This window comes from Carlito syrichta, unplaced genomic scaffold (assembly GCF_000164805.1).
Source record: "Carlito syrichta isolate Samal-C Ts95f unplaced genomic scaffold, Tarsius_syrichta-2.0.1 Scaffold222500, whole genome shotgun sequence".
NCBI lineage: Eukaryota > Metazoa > Chordata > Mammalia > Primates > Tarsiidae > Carlito > Carlito syrichta.
The window spans coordinates 268,341-288,565 of NW_007166596.1; the positions used below are offsets into that span (position 1 = coordinate 268,341).

A 20,225-nucleotide genomic window follows, 5' to 3' on the forward strand; every position below is an offset into this window, starting at 1 on the left:
CAGGGTCACAGAGGTAGTGGGTCTAGGATTCAAACACAAGCAACATGACCCAAAGCTCATGCTCAGCCACGACACCTTGCTGGTGCCATATATTCATTTATTATCCTCTCCAACTCTACCCACCTACTATCTATCATCAAAAATGTTAGTTGACCTTAGAGAAAGTCAGCAAAATTAGACAGTTTGTAGATTACTACCTTTATTTTCCTCCCCCATGCCTCTTTGCTAGAGATTCAAAAAGCTACAAACACAGCTAGAATATAGGCTATAAGAGTGAAAACAACTGCTATGAAAAACGTGGACAACAGTCTTGCACCACGGACAGTGCAGAGTGACATTAGGGAGTGAATGGATGAAGGCCGGCATGCTAGGACCACCACCAATCATGTCTACTGTGTTACAATTCGAGGATGTTTCTAGTTATGAACATTGATACAACAGTTCATTGGAAATACACTATGGCAACACAGAAATAGTTTTGGAATAACTGCTTTAGAAAAATACAATAATATCTTTCAACAACTAAAGATGGTAAAAATACCACCTTCTCCCTAATTTTTTCAGAATAAAATGGAATTTTCTTTTAGCCAGAGTAGGAGATATTTTTTTATTCTACTCTGTTGAATGTATGCCCTCCTTCTGAAATGTCCTTCAGTGCATGTTCTCTTTCTCTGGAATCTAGTAATCTAATATCATGTTTCTCAGAAACAGAAAAGGTTTTAGAAATGAGAATAGTTTTTCTTTCACTCTGAATAGGAAACTTTATTCTAGCTCTATAATATATTCAGACAGACAAGATACAAGATGGGAAATGAAAAGGATACACTGGGACATCTTTTTAGTAAAAACTGATGGAACTTGTTTTTCTTAACTAAATTACATTAATGAAGTGTTCAGTTGAAGCAGTGCTTTAAAATGCTTCTTGACTGAAGTGGAAGGCTGAGTATTTAAACTGATTAAACAGTTGAGACTTCACAAGTGCACTGAAGATCAAATGTTATACTGGCGCTGTTGTGCTAACAGCACATGTCAGGCGGGAAAAAGAAAAGCGGCACCAAAAATGCATATCTACAGACAACTCACAAACCTCTGTGATCTGACCACATTGACTCAGGGGAGGGGTCAGTTAGGGGATGGGCAGAGCTAATCACAGAATATCCAGATCTTCTAAATAACAATTTGGGAAATTACCTAAATACATCTTTTTTCATCAACTAAATTTGAGAGCAGCCAGTGGTCAGGATTTTGGTTGGTACAAGTAAGATGCTTAAATCCAAGTTACAATCCATTTTGAAGTCTTTTTGTCGTACTAGTTTCCTTTTTGTCAGATAAAAGGCTTCTAAAGGGAAATGTATGGTCAAGACCATAAGTTTCCTTATTTTCTCCATGTAAAAGTAATACTGACAGGTAGGTGTATTTGGGAGACATGTTAGAGAAAGAGGTGTCGAGTATGGCGGTAAGGAAGAATCATTCATAGGGCACATACCCTAAGGAGGCTCTTCTCAAAGGACACTAAGGAATTGCCAATTAGGAAATACATGGTCTGTCTAGTTTGAGTTAAGACTGTATTCCTTTAGGAATTCTAGGACCTTCTACATAGTAATGGATAATAGGGAAAAATTTAATGCAATATATTACAAATGCAATTGGATTTTAAGTTCAAGTAGATTCAAATTTTTTCTACTCAAAACAAATTAAAGTAAGCATGCCTATGTATTTTCCTCATGATAAAGAAAGAAAATCCTCAAGGCAATTTCAAGTTGACTATTAATTATAAGTGACATGAATTACCATCTTATAATGTAGAATTATGCCTCACAGTATTAAAGCTACTTAAGGAACCTAATTGTCAGCACACTTAAAAGGAATTTATTTGCTGGAAAAACACACAGGTGATCCTAGTTTTAATTATGTCACACACATAATTCACTAGAGCCAATTAGGTATTTCTAACTACAAACAGCAAACACATTTCTTCAAATTCTGAGCCTATCTTCAGCAATGAAGCCACACAAACTCTTCAAATGACAACAGATTTTAGTTCAACAGTTAGTCCTGCCACATGGCATATATGTTCAAGAACAAGGACTTCTAGTGTGGCTTTTTTTTTTCCTATAAATTTTTAAGAAATTTTTTCTGAGAAAAAAGAAAAATAGTTTCTTGTAAAAACGAGTGTAAGCACGCCAAGGTGCCCCAGCTACAAAAGAATATGACCATCTACTGCATTGTTTTTGGTATTTCACAAGACACTTACCTGCGACTGCGGCTGCCTCCTCTATTTACAGGTCTCTCCATTTCAGAGTCATTGTCATTATCCTCTGCCTCATCCGATTCCTCCTCGTTGTCATCGGAATGCAGATCTTTCATTATAGATCTTAAAGGACCTGAGTAATGACAATGAACCACAGGCGATCAAACATACTACTTCAAACACATTGAGCCCTATTAGACACAGGGGAATGCTTAACAGCACTGAACACTGGTTTCAGATAATCATAATATATGTTTAAACAATTTACAAGACAAATTTGGTACAGTTTCTGGAATGCGATCTCTGCCAAAACACTATTTGTTTTCATAATAGATTCCCCAAAATGTTCCTTAAAGACTCTCTATTTTCTAGAAAATTTTTTCCTAAGAAAAATTATACCTAAAAGGAAAAAGAAAAATCTACTTGTAAATTGAATGTTTTGTTAGGTTAATCCATGTATTGAAATGTTGAGATTAATAAATCATTGTGGTTGTAACTTGTTCTTGGCAATACAGCCTTTGTGTGGTAGTTTTTGATCTATTAAGGTTGAGCTGTTCCTTTTATTTCAAGGTCAATTTCAGGTCAAGCAAGCATTTCAGTCAAGTTCAGATTATAAAGTATTTCAATTCCATGGTGTAATATCCTATCTCTGATCTTCATATTGATCTTGGACACACGGTCTTTTGCAACAATTTTAAGCAGCCAATCTTCATTTTACTTTTTAAGAAATTCCTGGCAAAATACCCGCATATATTAACATAAATAAGAACATGTAATATATCAGGTGCCCCAAAAAATCAAGACAGTATCCAATATTAGAATGGAGGGGAAAAAAAGCTATTACTAATTTTATTCTAGAACAGGACAGTACTGAAAATATACACAAACTCGTTAATGTAGCTTATTTTCACTTTACTATTCTAAATGTGATGAAAATAAGACAGATATTTTTAATCTTAACAGAAGAGATTGTAAAAGGCAATCAAAAAAACGAGAGAGGCACTTTTATTCTGGACTAGGCAATTCCTAAAGCTAGTCTGTGATAGGAATATCTGAACAATCACAAACTCAATTCTAAAATAAGAATTCCCTGCAACCTCATTCTGTAAAACCCAAATTTCTCTACTTTTGTAGTGGGTTTATTTCTTTGAAAGTCAGTGGAACAGGACCTGTGAGTAGCCCAAACAATTACTGTGTTCTTTATTTTTTTCCTGGAAGCTCAGCCTTAGTCCAAACGTACACAATAATTTAATCCTTTTCAAAACACACAAAGCCATCAAGAATTCAGTATAGCCAATTAAAAAGATGATGTTCAATATGATGCTAAAAAACATATTATTCTTTGATATTTAATGATTTTTAATGAAAAAAGAGCCCACATTTGAAGAGTTTCCACATGCACAAAAATGGAAAATATAATTAGTTAAATGTTCTAGTTTAAATTTCTTTGTTCTGGGTTCTAGTTAACACTTGGTAATGAGCAAAGGAAAAAAAATACTTAAAAGAGAGCCAGTTAACGTTTCCTCAAAAAGGGTCTATTAACCTGTAGAAAAATAAATAAAAGATGTCCAGGAGAAAGAATAAAAACCTATTTCTCTATGTCAAAGCCTCTTAAGTCTAGCTTTTACGACAGTATTTCCTCCGGGAACTCCCTGGAATGGGCTATGTCTATCAACCTTTTGTGAAATGGGAATCTGATGGCAGGGACTGGAAAAAGGGGAATTTCAAGAGTCTGGCCTCATACATCAGAACAATACTCAAACATATTCCTAAGGGAAATAAATACAACTGCTTAAAAGCCAAGTTATCATTCAAATAATAAAACAGTAGAAGATAGGTCATAAATCAACTCATTAAGATGTTTCATGAGAAAAATGTCTCCTAGATGTCTTGAGAGACGTGGATACCTTGTTGCCTGGTCTGGGACGGTGTGAAGCTGGAGCTGGAACTGGAGCTGGAACTGGCAGGACTGGGTTGTTCAGACTTTGGAGAAGAGAAAGCCATCATCAATACATGTATGGGACACTACACATCTCAAACTGAAAACTGCACTGCTGCTCAAAATTTTCTCCACAAAAATGACTGCACATTTCATTATGCCACAATACTAACACAGGAGAGTCATGCTGTACTTTTTGTTTGGCCCACCTTATTTTTATTAGATAAAGAGGCAAATATATAAGCTCAAGGATGAAGAGATAAACGCCTGGGTGTTACGTGAGGAAAAAGCCTGGCTTTGATTTTACTTCTATGTTTACTGCTATATGGATCTCTTTCTGAGCGATACCTTGATTACCCTTTCTGCAATGTTTGATTGATTCAACTGGTTAAAACATAGTGGTAATGAGGCCAAGGTCATTAGTTCAATCACATTATGAGCCAGTTAATTTCACTCTAGTCCAAGGCCATGACCCAGTCCTAACCCCATTCATCCACAGTTCACAAGTGGAGGCAATGTTCACAACGAGAGCCAGTCAAGGTTCACAAAGTCAGGGGAAATATTGCCATTATTATTATTTTTTGAAAATTCCCTTTAATTTCACAGTTTGTTAATGACAGAGAAAGAGAGTCATACACACATCCCAATCTCTTAATCTTAATGAATTCTCCTCATCCTTTAATTCCCAGGACAAGTTCCACATCCTCTTTGACCCACTCAGCTCAGTTCTCTTCCTTTTCCAAATCCATAGAAATGTACTAGGATAGATCATCTGTTTGCTTGGTAGATAAGCTGCAGTATTGTGCTGACTCTGATATGTCTTTTTTCCCCAGATAGATTGCAGACTGCCAGCACTCGAAAAATCAGGGATTTGTCTTGTACTTCTTGTTATGCCCCTGTACTTAACATAATACACTGCATACAGCAGGCACTCTACATCTGTGACTAAGGCTGTACATTAGATCCTCTGTTCCACTGTCTGCCACTGTCTTTTTATGAAAGACATCATAGCAGGTAAAGCAGGTAAATACAGGTAGGGCAGATACTTGGGCAGATGTGTACAAAGAAACTGATCATACGAACAACACATTTGAATTTACTTATTTAAGGCCAAATTCATGTTAAAATAACTCAGTCATGTTAATAAATTTGGTTGTATGAGTGGACTCTTTCCATCCAATTTCTGGTGTGTTCACAGTCTCAACTACATGCTCATGTTATTTGAGAAATATTTAAGGTCTTCCTGTATATAGAATGTATCTTTTTACTTTACTCAATGGGTGACCAAGTTGGAGGAAAAATGAACACAATCAGAAATGAGGATGAGAATCTCGGTTCTGTCTCTATTTCAGTTTCTCGCCACTAATATTTTTCAACTCCCTTCCCAGCACTGAACTCCCACCCCCTTCTCCCTAAGTAGCACCAAGCTCTACCGACTTGGACACAAGGAAGCACTTTCAGGCATTCCTAAAGCACACTTCACATCCTCAGGCTGGATGGGAAAACAGGTGTCAGCAATCTACCAGTCATTCTGCAGGAAAAGAGCCAGACAGGATCACTAATGAGCAGCAGGCAGCCTACCAACCCTTCACCACTGCAAGATTTCCTTGAGTATTGTAGTACAGCATCTTGCACATTGCTGCTTGTGGACCACAAAGAAGAGTTGGTTTACAAGTACAAAAGCCCGTGTGAGATACCCTTCACTTCTGTTGAGTGGCTCTTCTACTGTTGAGCTCCAATGGTGAGTTACACAACTGAAAGAGCATTCAGTTGGCATTTATGTGCAATGCCCAGCTGTAAAACATTTCTCCCAGTGTTTGCAGAGTACTTCTTTTCCTAAGTTGCTCTTTTCAGTCATGAAAAGTGCCTACAAATGATATTATTTTGATAGCTCTGGAAACCATTTGGAAGCCAAAAGAGAGGTTTCCTTACAGCAAGCAGAGAGAGCTCTAATTCCTCATCCTGCCTGACCAGCACACATTGTACTGAACTTAAAGAAGTCATTCTGCCAGAGCTATTTGCTGAGAGTGACATTAACTAGAATGACAAGAAAAGAGAGTGGCAAGCTCTCCAACTACCTGACACTAAACGTGACCCATCTGTCTCAAGCATCGTGCCAATTTCAGAGCTAGACATGGAGACAGCTTTCTTTTAGCTTCTTCCCATAAACAAGGTCAATAATTCCTCAGTTGCTAATCACCAGAAAACTGACAAATAGAGAAGAATGAAATACAATGGGAGAAAGCACTTTTTATCCAACATTTATGATTAATGCCCTGCCTCTGCCACAAAGGTTTACAAGAGAAGCCACATTATTTCTGTAAGAAAAAAAAAATTGAAATACAAAGTTTAAAGTAAAAGAGTCAGATGAAGAATAAAATTCTGACTATGGGAAGCAAAGCAACGTCCTGGAAGGTTTTAGTAGTCAGGACAAGCATTTGTGGAATGCAGAGATGATGGGACTTTAAAATGACAGAAAGCAATGAGTCTCACACTTTCATGGGTAACAGAACCACAGGAGAACTTGTTAAAACAAAGACTGTTGCCCTACCTCAGAGTTTCTTATTCAGTAGGTCAAGGGAGGGGACTGTGTGGGATAAGAACATGGATTTCTTACAAGATCCCAGGGGATGCTGATACCGAGGGTCCAGAGACCAACTATACTTGTGAGAAGCACCAATCTAGCACCCAGAGACAGATAATCAAAGATATTCAACAGAACCAGTTGGGAGAAGTCTATGCCTGAGGAGATTCTAATTTAATAGGTTTGGGGGAAGGCACAACCAGGCAAGTTTGTAAAAAGCTCAACTAATTATACTGATGAAAATTCCAGACTGAGGCCACTGATTCTAAGTCAGCTTTTGTTCCCCCCAAATGAAAAAAAAACACAAAAAAACAGAAACAAAAAACAAAAACAAACAAACCATGTTTTAAAAGAATTTTACATTTAAGAAAGAAAAATTAGAAACATAATGATTAATCCAGAGGTAGCATCCCTGCATACTCTTCAAAGTGAGTTGCAAGAAAACACAGGACACAGTTACCGCTCAATGAAAACACTTATAAAGCATGTACAACCGTGTTGTGCTAGATGGATCTTAAGCTGACAAGCATAGAATTCAGCTGAATGTTAACTGCTCAAAAAACTGTTCTACCACTAGAGGAGGCTGATACTGTCTTAAATTTCAGCAAGTCCAACCAACGAAATTGTAGCTTCTTTAAGTGAAGTATGAAGGTTATTTTTTTATGACATTTACCCTCAAAAACGCAAATCAAGAATGATTATATAAACCACAGAGTGCTATCTGCTTTATGAAAAACATTCACCCTAAATAGCTTAAGATCTTTACAGGCTCTAAGGTTTGAAAAGATATAGTATCTTCCATTCCTAATCCCATTCCCTAAGAAACATTTAAAATATGTGTGTTTGTAGCTCTGCACATGTATGGACATGTGCATGTGTGAATACTAAACCAAAAATTAAGAGTAAGAAAGGCCAATGAAGTTTTGCTTTTTTCCCCTTCCTTACTAGATACTTGCTTTTAAAATATCAAAATCCTCCTTACTAAAAATTTTTACTTCTTCTTGCTGACATCCTAACCACGTGCTTAGCTCATCTACCGAGCAATCAAATACTAACCATGAAGTTTCCTTAAATGGTATGCTCCACAGAAATAAAAGTACAGGCACAAATCGTTTCATTACGCCATGTTTCTAACAATATGTACTCACTTTGTGTTTCTGTATCACATTCTAATAATTCTCACAATATTTCAAACTATTTCATTATTATCATGTCTGTTACTGTGCTCTGTGCTCAGTGATCTTTGATGTTACTATTATAATTGCTTTGGGACACCACAAACCTCACCAAATAAGATAGCAAACTTAATAAATGTGTGTATATTCTGATTTCTCCACCCACTGGCTGTTCCCCCACTAGTTCCCTCTTCTTATGCCTCCCTATTCCCTGATACACACCAATATTGAAATTAGGCCAATTAATAACCCTATAGTGGCCTCTAAATGTTCAGGTGAAACAAAGAGGTGTACATCTCTCACCTTCAAATCAAAAGCTACAAATGAGTAAGCTTAGTAAGGCAGGCATGTCAAAGCCCAGATAGTCCAAAAGCTAGACCTCTTGTACCAAACACTTAGCCAGGTTGTAAAGGCAAAGGAAAAGTTCTTAAAGGAAATTAAAAGTGCTATTCTAGTGGACACATGAATGATAAGAAAGCAAAACAACCTTATTCCTGATATGGAGAAAGTTTCAGTGACCTGGAAAAAAGATCAAACCAGCCATAACATTCCCTTAAGCCAAAGCCTCATCCAGAGCAAGGCCCTCTCTTCAATTATTTGAAGGCTGAGAGAGGTAAGGAAGCTTCAAAAGAAAAGTTTGAAGCTAGCAGAGCTTGGTTCATGAGGTTTAAGGACAGAAGGTATTTCTACAACATAAAAGTGCAAGTTGAAGGGCAAGTGCTGATGCAGAAGCTGCAGCAAGTTAGCTCTAGCTAAGGTCACTGATGAAGGTGACTACACTAGATAACAGATTTTCTGTATATGAAACAGCCTTCTATTGGAAGAAGATGCCATCCAGGACTTTCATAGCAAAGGAGGTGATGGCAGTGCTTGGATTCAAAGTTTCAGAGAACAGGCTCTCTCATTAAGGGACTAACCCAGCTGCTGACTTTAACTGGTAATGCTTATTTTCATTTTGAAAATCCAAAGGCCCTTAAGAATTATGCTAAATCTACTCTGCCTATGGAGCAACAAATCCTAGATTGCAGCACATCTGCTTACAACATAGTTTACTGAATATTTTAAGCCCATTGTTGAGACCTACTGCTCAGAAAAAAAGATTTCAAAATAGTGCAGCTCATTGACAATGTACCTGGTCACCCAAGGGCTCTGATGGAGAGGCACAAGGACACAAGTGTTTTCATGTCTGCTAACACAATATGCTCAACATGCATTCTACAGCTCATGAATCAAGAATAATTCTGACTTTCAAGTCTCAATACTTGAGAAACATATTTTGTAAAGGTTTAGTTGTCATAGATAGTGATTCCTCTAGTGAATGTAAGTGAAGTAAATTGGAGACCTTCTGGAAAGCACTCATCACTCTAGATGCTAGTAAGGACATTTGTGATTCATGGGGGGGAATAAAAATATCAACATTAAAAGGAGTTTGGAAAAAGTTGATCCCAATCCTCATGGGTGACTTTGAGAGGTTGACGGATTCAGTGGAGGAAGTCACTGCAAACGTGGTGGAAACAGCTAGATTCCTGTCTAAGTGAAGCCTAAAGATGGGATTGAATGGCTGCAACCTTATGATAAAACTTTAGTGGATGAGGAACCGTTTCTTACGGATGAGCAAAGAAGGTGGTTTCTTGAGATGGAATCTACTGGTGAAGATGCTATGAACATTGCTGAAATGACAACAAAGAATTTAGAACATTACATGAACTTGGTTGATAAAGCTGTGGCAGGGTTTGAAAGGATTGAATCTAATTTTGAAAGAAGTTCTACTGTGAGTTCAATGCTATCAAACCCCATCACATGCTACAGAGAAATCCTTTGTAAAAGAAAGAATCAATTGATGTGGCACACTTCAGTACATATTATCTTCTTTTAAGAAATTGCCACAGCCATCCCAACCTTTCCAACAGTTACTCTAATCAGTCAGAAGCCATCAACATCTAAGTAGAACCCTCCATCAGCAAAAAGATTACAACTTGCTGAAGGCTCAGATGATAGTTAGCATTTTTTAGCACGCAATAAGACATATTTTAATTAAGATACATATATATATATTTTAAAGATATAATGCATTGCATACTTAATAGGGTATAATATAGTATAAATGTAACTTTTATATGCACTGGGAAGCCAAAAATTTGGTGTGACTTACTTTATTGCGATATTTGTTTTATTGCAGTAGTCTGGAACCAAACACACAATATCTCCAAGGTATGTCCATATAGGCTTAAGAATCTTAATTCTATTGTTTGCTAGTATGTTTCAGGGATGATTGCTCAACTATTAGATTGCTCAAGAACTGATTATGTTAAATAATAAAGCAAAAACGTCTAACCCACTGCTGTTACAATGGTAGTTAATCAATATTTGGTTGGACAATAGGACAGAAACTCCTCTACTGCCTGAAACAAGATATATCTTTACTACCAAAACAATGGGCCTACCAAGATTTGCAATGCAATCTTCAACACTCAATGGCTATGCAAAATCATTTTGTAATGGATTTTCTACAGAGTATTACTTTTGTCAAGACAAGTAAGAAAAACCACATGTTTACAACTCCTAGAAGTTAAGTGTTTCAAAAGAGAGCACCTGTCAAGGTAGATCTCAGGAGAGGGCTTGCATAAACTGGCATGTTCCTTATACTGGGAACAGACTTCCTCCTTGGGTCACAGAAGCAGTTCTGTCTTTTCTAACTGGCAACTATTTTTATGAACAGAATTTCAGTTACTTGATCTTTAAAGCAATCAAAATAAAGAAAAAGAAGGAAGGATGCCATATACCTTTCTTCAGTCCAAAAGGAAAGAATATGGTATAACTAGTTAAATAGAAGTCATTTCAGACACATTGCTACATTTTTCACAAAAGTTTTGCTCATCTAAAAACAGAAAACCTATAGCCTGCGATAATGATCATCTCTTCTTTGCACAAATATCCAGAAAGACTGTGTCGAAGATAGTTACTAATTAAGGAAGAGAGCACAAATGTAATGCACGTATTTATTTCTCTGTTCAATTTTAATCATGACGAGCTCAAGCACAAGGTTTTTGTCAGTGAAGTCCTTCTTTCATTAAAAAAAAGGTACACATTATGTAGTTTTTTTGGCTTAGCTTAACATAAAACCATCATTTAAAAACCTACCTCATTTCATTTCTCCTCTATAAGAAACCGAAAATAATGCACTCTATTTTTAAGTCACATTTAACTTTTTAAAAAATTATATAGCATCCATGCTAAACAACAGTGAAAAATGTTTTCCCCATATGAATGAAATCTATCCAACAAATTTCCATTAATAGGTAATATTTTGAAATAACTACGTTAGTAAAAGATAAGGCCAAAGTTCAACAAAGAAATAAATATTGAAAAGTAATGACGTAACACTTGGGTTATATTACTACTAACAGGATTAATGCAAGAGTGAATTGCTACGAATAAGAGAACTTTTATTTTCATTTGGTTCAACGGTAATAACTGCTTCAAACCAAACACGCTGAAAAGACAAAACCTTATTATATATAAAAATAAGATTGGACAAACATCAGTAACTAACCACTGAGTGTATCTTTGTGTGGCTCTATCATATTTCTTGCAGCAAGTCTCCTACATATGAACCTTCAAGTTGTGAGTTTTCAAAGAGGCAAACGTGCATTCACATGTCCAATCACATAAGTTAGTTCAGGTGTTTGGCGTACTGTCAGATTAAAAATATTTTCCTTATTTTTCTGTGTTTACTTGTGTATTATTTGTGGAGATGGGGCCTTTGGGTGATAATTAGGATTAAAATATCATGAATTGGGGTCCCATGTGGTGGAATGAATGCCTTCTTAAGAAGAGACACCAGGGAGTTTGCCTTCTTTCTCTTTCTCTTACCATGTGAGAACACAGGAAGAAGGCAGCCACCTGCAAGCCAGGAGGAAAGCAACCCTTACCAGACTCCTTGATCATGAACTTTCCAGCCTTCAGAACTGTAAGAAACAAATTCCTGTTGCTTACACCACCCAAACTATAGTATTTTGTTATGATAACCCAAACTGACTAAGATAACAGGCCATATATATATTTTTTACCACTATTTTACAGACGAGGAAACTGAAACACACAGTAAGATTAAGTGACCAGGAGTAATAGGTGAATTTAGAACCAGGTTTTCTGATTTCTAATCCAGCACTCTTTCTACTACACCTATTAGCTTTGAAAAAGTGCAATCAATTTAAAGCAGTGTTCTGAGCATATCAGCATGCTTTTATATCATTAGTGTCAGAGAACAAAAATGTTCTTTATCGCTGCAAAAGATGTAGTGAGTATTCCTCTGTCCACAAGGAATATCTTGTGATCTACACCCAAAGCAAACCAGTGGTAAAATATAACACTTCATCCCGAGGGCTAAATGTGTCTGGTCAATTGCTTCTAACATTTGCCCAATCAATACTACAACGAATCCTGGGCTACGAACCTCACTAGCTCAATACGTTTTGTAAAGGAAAGCAGAGAAGTCTCTCCTCTGAACTGTCCTGATCCCCTTGACACCGATGCTGATTAATAGGACCAACAAGGAAATCAGGCAACACAGTACCATCATTTATTTGCCTTCAAAGGTGATCTGCCCTCTCTTCCTAACTCTTCAGTACAAAATCTCATAACTTCCAAAAAAATAAACAAATACGGATTTAATTAAGTAACCTGTTAAGAGATCCTTCTTTCAAAACAAGGGGAAATGGGGGAAAGGACACTGGGCTAGGAAGCTGAAACTTTTATTGCTAGACAGTTATTCAAGTCTGCAATCACAAAAAAGATTCTCCACCTCTTTTTGGCAGACTCTTTACATTTGTTTTATGACAACTTGAAGGAACTTCATGTTATATTAGAATCATATTTAGCCTCTTGAACTCTTATTTTCTGATGGCAGAGCAAAATCCTAAGACGTGACCTCTCAACTGTTAGCAAAACAGGAACAGTCTTGATTTTTATTGTATTTTCAACTTACAGACATAAAATCATTCTAGATGCCAGGACAACTGGCTTTATGTTGAGGTGCTTCTGCTTTTATAATTGTATTTACTTTCTTCATTATTGTCATCATTTTCACTATTATTATTTCATGCTGTTGTTTGGACTTATCACTCCTTGTCTGAGAACACAAAATCTCATTAGGAAACAAAATGGCCTTGGGGAACAAGGGTCCATAAATCTCTCCGTAAGACCCCTTTCCACACTTAGGAATGGCTATAATTTTCTTTCAGTTTCCTCTCTTTTAAAAAGAAGAGCCTCAAGTCTTTTATCTCTCATCACCGGTTGTACTTTGAAGGCTGCTACTGACTATTGTAGCCCAAACATGTGCTCTTCCAAAAATTCAGTTGTTGCAAGATGGCATATGTGCCAGATGTGTTCTAAGCGATCACTGGCTGAAGAATCCTTGTTAAGAGCTTTGGGAATGAGAAATCATCCAGAAACAGATCACTTATAGTCACACCACCTATGAGCATGTTACTATTCTTTGAGCAAAGATTACATGCACAGAAGTAGAGTTTCACACCAGGCCACTGAATAAATACACCACTTAGTTATAATGTCAAAGATGTATCTTGTAGCTGTTTTTTTCTTTCTCTTTTTGTGTATGTGTTTTGAGAATGATGGGCAGAGAAAGAAAAAAATTACAAGTTAGAGGGTTTAGTGCTATAATGTCTTACAAAAGAGAAATAGGAGGGAAAAAAACATTTCCTGATAGAGTTGCCCCATAACTAACTGTTATCAGAGCTGACCAATGGACATCACAATATCACTGCTCATCCATTCACAATGAGATCTTGAAACTATTGTCAGAACAACTATTCAGTTACTTGTGAAATAACTCACCTGTGCAGAGCACAGGACGCTTAAAATAATGGAAAATTATTGTTGTTAGTCTCTACATTTATAAGGGCAACTTTGAATTGAACAAAGCCCTAAAAAGCACACTGTATGTGATTATAGGAGTCAATATTAGATTATGAACATTAAAGTACAATAGTTTATATTATAAAATTTAAAGTATTAAAGTAAATTAAATAGAATTCATGAAATAATAAAGATGATAATTGAAATTAACTAACTAAAACATAGATTATCTGAAGATATTTTGACATTTAACTGCATTTTCTTACTAACTTTAGACCTTTTTAAAAAATAGATTACTTCAAAATGTTCATAAAGCATTTGACTGACAACAATAGAATCTTTATAGACTTATACAAATATCAAGAAGTTGTGTTAATTTTAATCTTTGAACTCTTACAGAATTTTCCCCTTTAAATATGAAGCTTCGATTTACTCTCACGGCAGTGGCATTAAGAATTTATTTCATTTGCTAAGACTTTTTTCCCCGTGATAGTTTGATTTCCAAAATAACCAAAATCCACTGGGGAAAAAAGTGATTTAAAACTGTCTAATAATCACCAGGTTAAAAATGCAATCGTTTCTCACTATCAGTTTATACAACGATTATCAATAGTTGCAAGGGTTATTTTTTTACAAGCCTCATATCTTTCTAACTAGAATGACAGTGTATTTTCCAGGTAATATACTAGCACTCTGTCTACTGTGTAGATCAAGAAACTGCAATGTTCCTTGGCTGTGGGTATGTACATATATGTTCACATAGGTATGTATAAAATAATCCATAGTCACAAAAGAAAATAATAAAAGCTCTATTCACATTTTTCTTTTAAATTTTCAGTATTTTGTATGTGCTTTCTTATATATAATATGTTAATACAGAAATTATTTGTAATTAGGAAATGCACATATATTGGGAATATGTGTTTTTAGAGAGAGATGAATATTAATACTGACTCTGTAGAGAATTATCAGTTTTAATTCTGTAATTTACCTGTTCAAACTTTATATCACATGGATTTCAAGTTCTGAACTCATATGTGCTAAGTATATAGAACAGTATCATTACAATTCACTCAGACATTACCCAGATTTTTACATTTTATGACATTTTAAGCTCAAAATTGACTTAGAGCCTAAAAGTTTAATTTTACATTAAATAGAAATACTGTAATGGGATATCTTATTGAAGAAGAGGTGACATCAACTTATCTAAAATATTTTAAAGTGTACATGGATGTTCTTAAAAACAAAATACTTTACACAACCACCCTAGATCTGAAATTATCTTCACTATGGCTCTATTTGAGACTCTACTTTTATAGAGTTTACCAAAAATGATACAATAGTAAGTGAAACTGTGTATAAAAGGCTTAAATATGCAATACTTACATTCATGTATATTTAAAACGTCAAGACCTAATACAATGTTTATAAAAATAAAACCATATTTAAGAAGCTCCTTCCATCTTAATGAAAATGAACTAAAATAGAAAAAAAAAAAGAGATGCATTTACAAGACTTTTCTCATGTGAAAACATTGGGAGGCGGATTCTTTTGTTTTGTTCTCAATGTAGCCCCTTAAAAAATGTAGTATTCAGAATCACATATTCCCTATTAGTAATATTAGATTCCCATCAAGAATAGGAGAAACGCTGCTGCTGTGAGGCTCTGAGGGAACCTGCATTTCCATGCACACATCTTATATAAGCCTAACAGTTGCTTTTCTTCATAAATCAATCTATTGTTGCACTTCATAATGAGAAGGCAGATTTACTGCCTTTTACCGCCTTTTCTCACCATCAGAAAGATGCCTATTTGGGTAACAGAACGTTTCTCTTCTTCAAGGGTGTTTGGGATTAGGGAGGCAGGGGCAAGAACCTTTAACATCTGCTCCCATCAAATGAATGACACCTCTAGTTCTCACAGTTTGGACGTTGAAAAGCAAATACCCTAACTTGGTAAAATCCTCTAATACTTTAAATACACTCAAGTCGCATCTCTTAAACATATATTTGGGATTCAAAAGTTACACAGTAAAACTGTAAAACACAGAACTCAGATTATTAACACTGTCACTCGAATGCCGCCAAATTATTATCATATTCAGAATAATTGGAGTTTAGAACAAAGACCTTGGATTTATCATCTTGAATTTTTTCTATCCCTAAAACCAAATCTAAACTGGCTGGTAAGATCATTTGAATCTCAATCATGTACAGTAATAACAAAATAGCTTATAACATAGACTTATATTCGTCTGTTTTTATTTACATAATTTTCCCCTAAGGGAGAAATAGTTAATAATTACGAACTTTAGACTTTAATTTAAAAACAAGAGAAAGACACTTGTCATCATCTAATTCCTAACCATCTGCCTTTTAAAAACACACACACATATTCACCCACTCACTCCAGTTAGCAAGTAACATTCTTAGCAAGTAAGTAGATCTTGATGGATCGAAACAGAAGTTTCAATAATCATAGTTCTACTTTTGGAAACACAACTATCTTTAAACAGGCATTATGACTTCTGCCAGCAAAAGCAGTCAACCATAAGTTTAAAACAAATAGACACCACCCAAAACAAACAAATCAAATGGGGCAGGTACTAGATTCAAGAAAAATCTCTATTTTGGAAGAAACTAAATTATGTCTTCCTCTGTCTATGAATATGGTGTATTGCCCAGTGAGCTAACACTTCTTGTTACTTCAGGCTATCTTTTGTCACTTAAGCAATGCTTTTTGACAGTTTTATCAGGCTGTTATCCCAAATACTTCAGTATTTATGGCCTTATTCGCTTGAGCTTTTTGCTCTTATTCTCTGGTTACTAATCACTAAATAGATTTTCTTTTTTTTAATGGGACTGAAATTACCTCAAAGGATGTTCTTCAACAATGGCAGCCTGGGACAGCACTGGCTAAAGGTCTTCTCTTCAGCCTCTTCTTCTCTCTCTTCAATTTTCTCTTCCTACAGACAAGTTAATGAGGGTCTAGATCCATGCTGTTCAATTAGAGAAACAGCACAAATGATTTATGCCATTCTTAGGGGATGGTTTGGAACCATTTCTGAATTGATCCTCAGAAACCATTCATTCAATTTCAAATATCTCAAAAATGATTAAAAGGCCTAATTTGTTTTTAATCTTCATAAAGAAGAGCATTTCCTACTTGCAGAACCATTATTCAGGAAAAGCCCAACCCTATAAACCTTACCATACATACACACGTATGATTCAAATATGTTTATTACAAATATTTTAAAACTTTAACACATTTAGTTTGTAACATACCATTCAAATTTCTTCCTGCCTAGTAGTAGCATCCACTACACTTAAAAGATGACCAAAGGCTGAAAAGCAAGTAGAAAACACAGTTCCTTTTTTCCCCCACTTAATTTCATTTGACTTAAACATCTCCTAAGAGATCGGTTTTTATCTTATAAATAACGTGAAGTATATAATAGAGCACGTCCTATTTTTCAGCTAGCTGCTAGAAACCTGAAAGTCAAGTAAGTGTGGAAAGTGCTGTTTCCTTATAAACTAAAAATGTAAAAGAAAGCCAGAAATATTGACATTATTATTCTCATGACTTTACTGATGAACTGCACACATTGCAGAATTCTCTGAGTGTGGGCTGAGCAATGGTGGCAGGGGAGAGACAAGCTTTGAAGAACCATTAAGGCCCCACTTATTACTCTAAAATATAATTTACTAAATATGAGTCTTCCTAGAATGAAAGGGATTTATTATGATCAGCTGCTGTTTTCTCTGAAATTGTGCTGCAATGAAATTTCAAAAGAGAATGCTCCAAGAAAAAGTGTTTTAACCCTTTAGATATTTCCACATCTGGGTAAAAACAGTATGTTCTACTTCACAGAAAAACGGTTTTAATTTATTGAGATTAATAGTTGCATGCGATTATTTTGCCCAAATATATATATATTAACTATTTGGACATCATGTGATCACAATTAATTTAACAAGACCCACATGGCAAATTCTCCTTGAATGTATTTCCAGGAAAATTTATTTCTGCTGACGAATGTAGAGGTTTTCTGATATTCCAAATATAAAACACCGTATCTATTTATTGTTCCAGGGAAAACTAGCAGACCTTATTGCTCATGCGTAAAAATTACTTAATGCTGAATAAACATACTGTTTAACTTAGATTATATTTGTCATGTATGTTAACCTATAAGCCAATGCAAATTCAATTCAAATAGGCAAATAACTATTAAATAAATTAAAAATTAAATACATATCAGAAATACAGCAAGCAATCATCCTCACCTCTTTCAAAATAAAACAGAGTAGCTCTCAGGAAAGCAGAAGTGCCCAAAGTTCACATGTGTAGGCAAGGAATTGAGAGCCGTTAAGAGTGATCCTCTTGAAAAGAAAGACGTCGCCTTCAGTACCCACATGTATATTTAGATTAGATTGGCAGTTTAAATGACAGCAAACACATGGTCATGACTTCCCAATTGCTCGTTCATCTAACACACACACAGGCTAATCAGAAGCAAACATCAACCCCAAACTGTTTTAGAAACTGGCTTCTCCCATCTGATACTACTGTATGTAGTGTGGTAAGCAGACATTCTGCTGGAGAGATCAGATGTCAAACGCTGAACTATCTCTCCTAGTATAACTGGATCTTGAAATACATTGCTTTAGTGTCCAGAGCATTTTTCTAAAGTAAGATTGTCATCAACTTAAGTCAATTCCCTGTACTAAACTGTAGGGTTTTATGAAGCATACAGTAAAGAAATGCATATGTAAAGGTTTCCAGGATTTATTTGTCTTATGAATATTTTAACTGTAGGACCTGCCCACCTTTTCAGTAATAGCACAGACTCCTATTCCATAAACAGGTCAAAATCACTACAGAGGATCACATTTTCTTGTGCAAATAGAGTGGTAGAGTAAAAAGGTGGAGATCCCAAACATGAACTTTAAGATCTTCTATTCATTATTGGAGCTTCAGTAACATAAGAAAAAATTAAAACAGCACAATTTGCTGGGAGTTATTGACTACACCTAATTTAGTATTGGGTGGTAGATATGTGCTGCATATATACATATATTGAGATTTATATATAGTAAAATGTGTTAGTAAGAAGCAAGCAGAAAACAATGCAGCTATTGGCACTATGACAGAGGGATAGATTATTTAAAATGGTAAGTAATTTAAAAATAATGTTATTTTTGACCTGAACTTTGCATTTTAATTTCAATGTCAAATGTTTTTAAAACTCTGGACTAAAATGTGGTGGATATAATGGAATAATATGATTCAGAGCTCAGGTTTTGAAAATATCAGACCTGGTTTGAATCTTAATTTTACCACTTTCTTTTTTTCTTTTTTTCCTTTTTAGAGACAGAGTCACACTCTGTGGCCCAGCGCAGAGTGCAGTGGCATGATCATAGCTCACTGCAGCCTTGAACTCCTGGGTTCAAGTGATCCTCTTGCCTCACCCTTCTAAGTAGCTGGAACTATAGGTGCATGCCATTGCACCTAGCTAATTTTAAAGATTCTTTTGCAGAGACAGTGTCTTACTTTCTTTACCAAGCTGGTCTTAAACTCCTAGGTTCAAGCAAACCTCCCACCTCAGCCTCCCAAAGTGGTGGGATTATAGGTGTCTCACCATTGTACCTGACCTCAATTCTACCACTTTCTAGCCATGTGGTCTTAGCAAGGAACATAATCTCTCCAGCCCTCAGCTCCTTCATCTCTGAAGTGAAGAAGTGAAAGTAATAACAGTACTAATTCATAAAGCTAATGTTAAAATGGTAACAATGCAAAGCGGTTAGAACAAAGCACAGAATACGTCATGTCTAAAATATCAATTATCATAACAGTGAAATTACAATATAAGAAAAGTCATGCCTAGATCCATTTGGTTTGACCATGGTCTTTCCCTATGACAGTCTTCCCTGAAACACATTTGGCACTTCAGGAAATAAGGAAACTTCCTTTAGACTAATCCAAAATTTACTTTCTTTCAAACTTCTGGAGTAGAGAGCTGATAAAATGTCTAGTTCAAAGCCTGATATGTAAGACATTCTAGAAACAACTTTTATACACACAGAAAACACAGATAAGAATTAAAAAGTGATTGTTAATCTAAATACAAATAGCCTACAAGAACTGCCTAGTCAAGTAATAACTGAGAATACACACACACACACACACACACACAAGTCAAACTAATGTAGAGCATCCCACTATTTGAGACCTAGAAGATTTTTCTCTTGCACACAAATGTAGGCCTTGACTCAAGAAAAAGATTCATTTAAAGAAAATACTAATATACTATACTAATATACTGTTCTTGACAGTTCATCTCAATTTTACACACTCACTTAAGTTAACTTGTCTTGATAGTAAAAAGACAAA

The 20,225-nt window shown here is 35.5% G+C and overlaps 1 protein-coding gene across 1 annotated transcript in view; it reads right to left on the reverse strand.

Moving 5' to 3' along the window:
• Positions 1–20,225, reverse strand: part of MLLT3 (MLLT3, super elongation complex subunit) — a 122,479-nt gene that overhangs the window by 17,466 nt on the left and 84,788 nt on the right. The window contains exons 5-6 of the mRNA XM_021709425.1: positions 4,159–4,234; positions 2,255–2,384 (exon numbers count right to left, since the gene is read on the reverse strand). Of these exons, the coding sequence (XP_021565100.1) occupies positions 2,255–2,384; positions 4,159–4,234 (206 nt within the window). The remainder of the gene's footprint in view (positions 1–2,254; positions 2,385–4,158; positions 4,235–20,225) is intronic.